Source organism: Numenius arquata, chromosome 3, assembly GCF_964106895.1.
Source record: "Numenius arquata chromosome 3, bNumArq3.hap1.1, whole genome shotgun sequence".
Lineage (NCBI taxonomy): Eukaryota > Metazoa > Chordata > Aves > Charadriiformes > Scolopacidae > Numenius > Numenius arquata.
Window position 1 is genome coordinate 21,306,552 of NC_133578.1, and position 11,142 is coordinate 21,317,693.

Sequence of the window (11,142 nt, forward strand, 5' to 3'; positions counted from 1 at the left end):
TGTGTTGATAAAACAGGTATAGTTTATGCAGAGATCTTGATAGACATCTGAAGCAACAGTGGCATCTGCTAATCCGTACACTTGTCCTAACCCTTCCTTGCAAATAAATATTTTCCTTCATTCTAGTGCTTTTCATTAGATACATATCATTTCAGATAGATGCTTCCCCAGGCACAAATACAAAATCTCTCATGCGCAGTTGTCAGATCATTGCATTGGGATAGAATGTGCCGATTGACTCCTTGGCTTTACAAGGTGGAATTCAGAGAGGGGTAAAGAGAAAGCTGAAATATTAAATGGCATGGAGGTGAACGCACTGAGCACTAGCGATCTTCACTTCTTCCTGCAGATGTTCCCTTCTGCTTCAGCCTTTTCTCAAACTGTTTCTCCTGAGAGTTGCCGGAGCATCACCTGCTACCAATGCTCTCAAAAGACAAGTGAAACAAGATAAAAGTCTTTCTAGAATTCATATACAGCTAGATAAGAAAATCTAAGAATTTAGATATTTTAAAGTCAAATTACTGATGTAAAATTGAAATAGATGTTGGAATTTCTATTAGGAAAGTCTACTTTCCTTTTATGGAAGGGAGAAAAAATGGAGAGAATTGTTGTGGTGAGAAATTTTTGTCTTGTCATTGACTGACAGGGCTGTTTCTATTTCTGTCCTGTAGAAGGCTAAAGCACACGCCTAGAGAGGACGTGTGGACTTCAGCACAAAGAAGAGTATCCCAGCAGGTACATGACTTGCCCATAGAAGTTATTTAGTATTCAAATAAAAAGATTTCTCCTTTCAAATACTACAGAAACTTGGTTGAATATATTCGGCTGGTTTCACTCCATTTCTTGCCTTTGTAATCAGACCAGACCAGGCTGAGGTAGTGAGTTTTCAGCTCCGCCTGTGAATGGACTGAAAGAGTCTTCCATTTCTAAGAGCTCAAGAGGTGTACTTGTAGGTCATACCTATCATGCATCTGTTTTCACTTCAAGGCATACAAGACAGACTAATTTGACTATGAAGGTCCAGGATGACCTGTGGGCATCTAGGGATATATGAATTTGTATTATAAACAGACACAATTAGTACAGAACTCTACAAGTCCTGCTTTTATAGAAACACATCTTTTATCTTTGTAAAAGTAGAACTGTGATTTAAAGATAAATCTTCATACACTGTGAATGGCAGATAAAGGCTCTTTCAGAGGCATCAAATAATAAAGATAAAAATATTATTCTTTCACATAGTATTCTGTCTCTTGTCAGAATAGGACTCATAAATCACATGACATTTAGCAAGCTAAGACACTTAGAACACAGCACTTTATGAAAATCAAAATAACTCCTGTCTTGATATTTATAGAGTTTTCATAATCACAGTATCTAATAATTAAAGTACCACCCAAGCTAGCTATCACCATAAACTGTGAACCTTTTCTGCTGTATATGGGCTGTGCAACAGAATCAGCCTGAGAGGATTCTAGAGTTGTTCAAGGCCAGTTCTACCAGAAACTTTTAATTCAGTTTTACACTCTCTTTATCATAGTTTCTGCTTATCCATATGTTTCTCTATTGATTCTATAAATTTCCTAAGAATTTGCTATCAAAGCAGATTTCTGAGAACAAAACGTGCTATGCACTGGTTCATACTGTCAGTTTTAAATCTGAAGAACCTCAGAGAAAGTGTGGCATGTTGGTGTACTCAGTTTCAAAATATCTTCACATTTTTAAAGTTTGCAAGGTATGTAATCTATTATGTATACGCATTTGTATAGGTTATCGTATATTGTATATAATCAAAGACAACATAGAATGATACTATGTTTCAGTTTCAAGGTAAATGTTCCTTTGATACAAATTCAGTTATATCAAAGGAATAAATTTTGATGCAAATTAAAAGAAAAGGATGAAAGGTTAGTAAACATTAAGGATTATGGATTCTGTCCTGTACCACAGAGGACAGTGGGCACTTTGCTAATGATTGAGAGAGCAGTGAATAGAAGCCTAGAATTTTACACTATTTATTTATACCCTGCTATATCCATTGTACAACCATATTATACAATCTGTCTTAATGTTACCTTTATTGCCAATTTTATTAATTTAATTCTAAAAATGTTACTGCAAAATTCCTTCTTATGTAAAGCAGGAGGACCAGTGTGCCAAGAGCACACAAGGGTAAATGTGTTCTTAAAACATACATTAGCTAAATCAACTTTTTATAACTAGAAGATATCAAATATTTATTTACTAACTTTCTGAAGATAGAATATATATGTATCATGGGCATCAAACATTTTTTGCTCTTGTTGTACACCTAGTCCTTTTAGCAATGCTCAACGGTTTCCATATTACTAGAATGACATTTTTCCACATAGCTGCAAATTATCAGACTGAAGTAACAAGCTATAGGACTGCACAGAAATGAACTGAACAAGTACTCCAAATGGTGGCATATGAGCAGAACTGATATTAGACTCACTTTTTTATTGATGTAGTATGGGTCCATGTCTTCCAAGGGCTCAGACACCATTCCTGGAGGTATGTCGCCGTATATAAATGGAAGTGTTTTTCCTGCCTCCAAATCACTGTTTGGTTTTGGCCCGTTTTCATCATCGTTGTCTTTACGATCTTGTTTAGAATTCTTAGCTTTTTCTGCAGCAATGCGTTGTTCAATAGCTGCAAGAGACTCTCTAGTGAAGTATTGGAAGCTGTCTGGTCCTGGTGGTACAAGCACTGACTGCTCCATCTTTTCATCCTGCACATTTTAATTACCATTTATTCTTCTGCATAGGAAAATACTAAAAGAAAGCAGAAAATAAAATTTAAACAAACATGTTAAAATCAACAAGTAAGAAAGATAAAACATTTATTTTTAAATGCTTTCGTTTTTCCTATGTTGGAATGTTGAAATACACAATAATGAAAATTATGTAAAGAAAAATAAAATAAGCAGTTTAGTTGGTGATCTGACCTTTGTAAGAGGCACTTGTATGGTTCTCATGCTAGTTATATAAACTGCAATAATTTCTCAATTCTACTTACTCTCAATTCTGTTTACTCCAAATAAACAAAAGCATGATACTTAAGAACAATCAGATACATTCTTTCCTCATAACTCTAATTCTCTTAAAATCACCTCAGACTCCTCTGGAATCAATCAGGATTATATTGGTAACTATAAATAGCACAGTTCATCAGCCCTAATGCAGAAATTTCCACTGAGTTCAGCAAGAGTATCAGAAAACGTGCACTGTAGAATCAAAATTTCTACTAAACAAATCAAAATCAACTCTCTGTATTATGAGATAGTAAAGTATTGGTTCCGAGTAAGTTTTTGTACAAGTTGTTATTCTTGATAATAAAAAGATCAATTGCCTATTTTTATTTCAATTTAACTGTTAATATATATATGGTTCTTTATTCAATAGCTGTAACTGGATAATTCTGGAAGTATTCTAATATACATATTTATTTATATAATACAACTGAAAAAATATACCCCCTCCATCCACACCCACCACCCAATAAAAAAAAAAGGTAGTCCAGTTAAAACTACAGATCTGGCATCTTTCATGCTGCTGAATAATTTTCTGATGACATCAGACATACAGATGAAATGTGTATTTGGGCACACAATGGCACATATATCCCTCATGCCTGAATATAAACACATATTTGCAATCTCCATCCATTGCTGGGATCCTTGCGAAATGATCAGTCAGCCTTTCAGGAGACTTAGGGGTCAATGCAGGTCAGTACTCATAGAAATAGGCTAGAGATATGGAATGACAGAGAAGTAAGAATACAAGAGATGGTTGGGGAAAACATATTAAAACAAATGAAAAGGTGACAAAACCCCCCAGGAATTATGGAAAGAAGCTGAAAAAGATGAGGAAAGTAGAGCAAAAAATGGTAACAAGAGGAGACCACAAACTAATGTAGAAAGAATTAGGGGAGAAAGTGAAGAATGTGGAGAGAAAAAAAAAAATAACAAGATTGGAAGATTAGCAGTATAAAAATGCAGAGATGAAAACAAAGAAAAATAGAAAAGTAGGTGGAAGAACAGAATACTGGGAAAGGAGCAGGAGGGGAAGCAAATATAATAGGATTAAAATTTCTATTAAGGAAAAAATAAGGAGAATAAGAAATTAGATGAGAAATAAAGGGAGAAGAAAGAAAAACATAGCTGGGAACTGAAAGAGGAGGTCACTGAAATATATGAAGTAATAAAGCCCAAATCCTCTAGAGCATTAGCGCCAGGAGGAGGACAAACATCTTAAGCACACGTATGTTTTGAGTAGTGGAATACAGTGGATAAAATAAGAAAGAGTGCTTATGGGCTGCATAACCCCAATTTTCTTGGTTTCTCAGAAAAATTTAAAAAACGTATTTCACCCAGATGTACAGAATCATCACCCACAACCAGAGGAATGACTTCTAAAGAATCAAGGTGGCAGACCTCTCACTGTAAAAAATTAAAGGGAGCCAATCTCCTACCACAACAAAAAGCATTGACCCATGCAGAGTGCAGGCTCATGCCAAAACCAGTTCTCTGAACCTTTCTCTTCTTCCTAATCCCGAAAGGAATTGGAATGATCCTGTTTTCTCCCCATTAGGGAGAAAAAGGATATAAGAAAGTGTACCTCAACCAACAAGGATTTAAAATTTTCTCTTCTTCCACATAGAGAACATCCTCCAGACATTCCACAGCTTGACATTTCATGGTTCTGTTTACTTCTTGGAATTGACTCTTCAGTCTCTTAACTACTGAACAGTTATAAACTCACAGTTTCAATCACAGTATGCTCATGTATACTGGGAAAGAAGGAGAAGAAACTACCAGCCACACCACTATCCTTGTTGATCCTCAAACTGATCCCCATATGTAGCACCATAATTTGGGAAACAGGTCTCATACCAAGCCACTATTCAAACACTATGGGAGCCATAGCTGTAGGTGGATCCTACTTGCTCTGTTGGCTTCAGGGAGATACAGAGACTCATGAGAGACGGTCAGGCTCTCTTTTCTGCTCAGCTTATTTGGAAAAGGAAGGGACGAAGACCTTATCTTCTCTTCTGTCCCTTCTCTCTCAGCATAGGTATAGTCCCCACGGGCACCAGCAAATGAGGCTACGCAGCCGCCTCTGCCTTTCCCTCTCTTCCCCCTTGTGAGATCCAGGAGGCTGGTTTTCCCCTTTGCCATTTTTCCTTTGAAAACTCCCTTCATTGTCCGAAAATCCCACAGCACACAGCACTCGGTGTTCCCTGCCACGGTGGCCAGCAACGGCACGGCAAGCCAAAAGAGTTGAGGCACAGCAGGAGGGAGGTGCTGGGCAGTAGCAAGGGCAATCTCATGTTTTGAAGAGGAAGGAAATGGACAGCCAGTGAGCAGTCAGCAACAACGAGCTCTGAAACCCTATGGTGCTCTGTCAGGATCACACTCAGCTGAACTAAAGGTGATCACCTTTAGTTCAGCTGAACTGGCATGCAGAACAAGGAGGCAACCCATCAGGATTTGCCTGCAGGTGCACAGAAACAAGCTACTTCATAGCCATTAGTTAACATTGCAAAAATATTTGATATTTGAAACTGGGATTAAAACCAGCAAATGTTGTGGGCTTTTCTAATTATACCTGTATTTTTTTTTCTGTAGAAAGGGACATTATTTTTGTATAATTAACCCCAGAATGTTCTCAGGTCTTTTCAAATATACATGGAGCTAGCCAGATATATACCATTCAATGTATCTAAATCTATGTAGGCTGTACTTAACAAAATGTTTCAGGAGACTTTTGTGAAGATTAAATACTTCTTATCCTCTACTTAACAGATTAAAGGATGATATTCCAGATACATTTTTCCTTTTCTTCATGCATTTCCATGATTATAAGTCTTCAGAATTGCAAATAGAGGTCTTCTACAAATTTAAAATTCAATATTAAATACCTACAGAATGCAATATGCTTTTAATCCCAAGTCACTTTCATCCATCATATCGCAGTGGTTAAAAGAAAAGTTTGTATTTCCTTTATTATAGTTAATGAATTTATTCTCATTTATCTGTGTAGGGAATGGTTAACAACTGATATCGGGCCAGTTAATTACCTGATATCCTTCTGATTTCTATCAACTGATTTATTAAATATTAATTTAATAACTAGAGATTGCTTACATGATCCAAATGGACTTATCTTTTTTTCTTTAGGATAGCAATGGTAATTCAACAGAGGCAAAAAATATAAGAATACACAATATAGATTTCTTACTAAATTCTTTTCTACTCTCCTGGGGTGAACAAATTTTTTTTTCCTTCATCATCTTCAATTGTGTTTGAGTGACTTGCTTACGAGCAGTGTATCAGTAGGCAAAACATTTCAAATTTTGGAAAATAAGGCACTCAGAACATTTGAGAATAGAATCATTCTGTTTCTTCTGAAATTTCTCAGGCAAAATATATTCATATATACTTTGTAGTATACATTGTTGTAAGCCAGGTAATTCCAGAGCACACTCAATATACTCTGTGTGAATGGACCACGTGTAAACCACATGCAGAATAAGTCTGAAGTTATTCAGCTGCATCTGTGTAATTGCACAACGCACAGTTGATCTGCCCTTGTATATTAAGTCTGAAGCATCCAGAACTACACTGGATTAGCTATGCACATGCTGACCATCTGGGCAATACACATGCAATTTGTTCAGCACTTCCCTGATAGATGTGATCTACTTACACCTTGAGTAGTTGTAGGTCTGCACATACTTAGAGAATAACTCAAGCTGTCAAATATCCACAGGAGGACAGGAGGACCTTAGTATAGATGTAGAATTACCATACTGCAAATACCGAGCTTTAGCAAGCTATTTTCTTCATATTATCCATACGCTTAAATCTAAACCTGTAACATGCTTTGATGTTTGATCTTCTGTGACAACACCCATGAATTACAATTTGGGTTCTATTTGCCACAGAATATAATGAATGTTGAGATGTTGAAGTTCCACTGGATCCTATGTGCTAGAAATTTGATCGTAACAGACCAGTTCCAACAATGCTTCCCTGGTTCTGCTTTATACTTTCACCTACACAAATACCTATACAAAGCCTTCCATGATCACCTTTGTATCCAAATGCTGAAATCAAACCTGATCTCTAAAAAGAAAATTGCTTTCCTGCTTCTCCCTCCATCCTTAGGTGCCAAGATTCTCATCAACTTTTAATATTAGTCAGCATTTAATTTTACTCAATTAGCATAGCAATATGACTAACTTAAAAAAGCTACAGCTTCTCAGATTTTCCATATAGCAATGTGCCATAAGCTATGTTTTCTAGAACATACTACACAGATGTTCAATTTCTTCTATGGTTAACTGCAGGTGCTGAGTGCTGTGAATATATTTCTAATATACAGACACAGTGAATAGACCAGAACGGTAGTTTTACTCTTCTGTTAGCCTAGCCATGTCACACACAGATAAACCTGTGACAGGTATGAACTAGAGAATATGCTCTAGAGAATAACTAGAGAATAATTCATGTTCTTTGCTTTTGAAGGTAAAACTTCGCATACATTGGAAGTAGTGGTGAATTAATACTTATGGCCTCCCCTGCCTCGCTTTTTTTTTTTTTTTATTCTCCAATTTTTCAATTTGGTGAAAGGCCATTGAGACTGGACTTATACACAGCTACATGATGCAATCTGAGATAGTGCAGCTCTGGTTTGCTTGATATGAATGCGTGTCCAAAATGAAGTGGAAAGATGATTGCAAAAGGGAATGCACATGAATCTTTCAACAAATACACTGGACATTCTTTTGCGCTGCTACTTGCAGAATTAATGACTCACAGGACCCTTCATTATATACATCACAAAATGCGATTTGTTACACTTAGTGCTATAAGACATAAGTCTTCTCTCACCGCTAATATAAAATAAAAATGACACTAAATCAAATCAAATATTAAGAAATTAGCCAATGAAACTGGACTGTTTTCAGTGCCTGGTTAATCTCCCTTTAAATTTCAGGAAGGCACCCTTAAATGTCTGTACAGATTGCTGTTTCCTTGTACTTTCCAGCACTGTGAAAATGATTGCTAAGGGAAAACTTGGGCAAGAGAATTCTGCTAGAGTAAGCAGAATTTAATCTTTGCCCTTCATTTTGCCCTTGCCCTGTGACACACATTATGTTTTTCCTTTTGGCATAAACTAACAAATCAGTTCTACTGAAAATTATTTATCTTACTATTTTGAAAAACCATCAGAGTAGTAAACAGTAGCATTAATATTTTGAAGTGCTCTAGATGCAATGATGTAACATTGGTAACTTCAATTTTATAAAGAGACTAACTAGGTACTAGTGAGGATTTCAGTGATATGCACAGGGAACGCCACCTGGCTGATTCAAGGCACAACTAACAGACCACACCTACAACAAAATAGAAGATAAATCAATGAATCTACGTGTAAACTCACAGAACCAAAATCTCTATATTGCACTACTTCTCATTGTTTATGGGCACAGCTTCTCCTTATTTTTGATTTATCAGCTACTCATTATGATTCTTGTCTTCAAAATACAGAATAAATATAAATTACATTCCTCAAAGTGTGGATTTGTGGGAGGAGAGGAAATATGTTTTGTCCAACTACTGCAGTTTTGTAAGTGAGGCCTTAGCTAAGAAGAAACTCCTGTTCCTTTCTTCATAGAACCAAGCCTGTATCTGGTCTGTTTCTCTCTATTTTAGGGCTACTACAGGTAGCAAAGGTAGGTAGGATATCCAAAGCAACACACTTGGCAGAAGGACAGAAATCAGGTTAGAATAATGGGACTCTGCATCTTTTATGAAAGCTAAAGCTTTTATGAAAGCTCTAGCTCATATATAAAATTAAATTTAATTCTCATGGACAACTTTATAAGGGAAACGTGTATTACCAGACTGATAATAAGATTCTCCCATATCTTTTTTCGTCATCTTCTTGATGTTCCCTCTTGGCATGGATAATGCAGATCCGGACAGAAGGACTTGCTTGCATTAGATTACGTGGACTTGGCTAACTATATTTATTTAATGCATATTAATTTTAAATAAAGGGTAGATACATTAATATTGCAGACATCAGAATAGGGTACAGACACATGAACTGAACTATAAATGCAGTACCTGAAATATTGGAAGCCATCAAATGCTATATAGTAGATCAAGCGAAAGCCTATGCTTTGCAGCTAAATATTTCCATTAGCTAAGCTGATACACAAACAAGGTTATGGGCACAGGGAAAGGGTCACAGAAGGGGTGTGATGAGAGGGCAGGATGACTATTTGGTTTGCCATGGAGTCACAAACAACCATGGATAGCTATGTGATCTAAGAAGGCAGTTTAGTGCCCCAATCTAGGCTGCCTAACAGCCAGAAAACAGAACAGCCAGAGACAGGAAATATAGCTAATGTCTATGATATCCACACTGTTGTATAATTGCTTAGCTTACATCTCATTACATGAGTATCTATGCTAAATTCTCTCATCAGCTCCAGGGAATTCAAAGCCACATTTCCCATCAATCAGCAAAACTCTTACACTACCACAGGCAACAGACCATCTGATCTCTTTTTGCAGTGCTCTGCCATCACTACACAAGAATGAAATCAAGATTAATGGGATAGAAGGAAAGCCCGTAAGAAAACAAGAACTTGGCATTCTAATGGTAAGCCTTCATTTGGGAAAGCAATCATGGCTTCTGATCCCTGCTCCTAGAGCTATTTCTCTATTATATCTAATAAATTCACTTGAGAAGAGTTAGTTGAAAACCGCCAGAGGTGTATTTATAGCTGAGAAGAAAAAAAATTAGGAATACCTATAGGAAAAAAGGGTTTAATTCTAGTTTAGTTCTAGTTTTTACTCCCAATTAATTTCTTCAATTCAGGAAGGAAATACAAGCCTCAGTTTTGAAAAATAAAATAAAATAAAATAAAACAAGCCAGCCCTCCCCAAACAAAATAACTTACCAAGCAAAACCCCCATCTTGGGAAAACAAGAATGCTCCCTGTGAGCTATCTGTACTAGGAACTGTTGTCTGCTGCAGTCAAAGCAGACTTTTGTGTAGCAGCAGCCTTTTTCCCCCCAAATACCTAGATTCTTAGTGCTATCCCTGTTTCTTGGTTAGAGTAAATCACAAGACCGCATGATATGGACACAGCATTTTATTCATCAGTATTAGTTGTATATATGTATGCATTTTGAGATTGTTATTCTCATTACATTTTAAAATTTAACTAATATATCTCTAAACCAAAATACAGCTAATATGCTTTGCTTTAGATTAAAAATAAACAGCTTGCTTCTGCTTGCTGCTTTGCTAGCTTAATTCCATTAACTGCAACCAAGTCATTTCTATTTTAGAAAGCTGAAAAAACAAAATTAGTTATGGAGTTCCATAGAAAGAAAAAAACTATTTTAATGGGACAAGTCACAATGCATCTGTGTTACTACTTCATCTAAGCAAATATATTTAATAGGTTAGAACTACTGGACTGCTACCAAGCTGAATGAATTCCATACTTACTGTGTTCCTGCAGTGTATCTTGTGCAGCAAATGACTGCAGTACAGAATAGCAATCTTTTTGCTTTCTTTCATTTGATCAAAGCAGGGATCCCTTCTATTGGCAATTTACATCACTAATTCAAGATTAATTTTCTCAAGCCATGTCTGAAACATCTGTTTCCATTTACCTTAGCAAACATAATAGCACCTGCCTTCAGTTAAAAAAAAAAACAACTGACCCAAAGCAATGTAGGCTATGCAGTGTAAATTATATAATGCTACTGATTCATTTTACATTAAAGTAAAATTGAATTTAAGACAAGATTTAAGTTCTGGTTTTGGCATATTACCACACTTGGGAAAAAAGAAATAAAAGAGATTGCTCTGTACGCTGGAATGATGTCAAATTTGCAGAGCTAACAAACTGAAAGATATCTCCACACTCAAAAAAGTTACTAAATTATGACCTTTTTGGGTTGCTTAACTCCATTAACAGGTTTCTGGTATTTGCTGTTTCATGTGGTCAATGCAAGGGCCAGTTTGACTTCATAACTAGAAGCCTTAAAGATGCAATAATGACAGTATTTACATTTTCAAAACTTTC

General features: G+C 36.2%; 1 protein-coding gene across 2 annotated transcripts in view; it reads right to left on the reverse strand.

Annotated features, from left to right (window-relative positions):
- The window catches only part of LOC141462802 (sodium channel protein type 1 subunit alpha), a 67,510-nt gene extending 64,767 nt beyond the window's left edge, over nt 1-2,743 (reverse strand). For both annotated transcript variants that reach the window (XM_074144845.1, XM_074144846.1), the window contains exon 1: nt 2,477-2,743. In XM_074144845.1, the coding sequence (XP_074000946.1) occupies nt 2,477-2,743 (267 nt within the window). The remainder of the gene's footprint in view (nt 1-2,476) is intronic.
- Nucleotides 2,744-11,142: the final 8,399 nt, after the last annotated feature.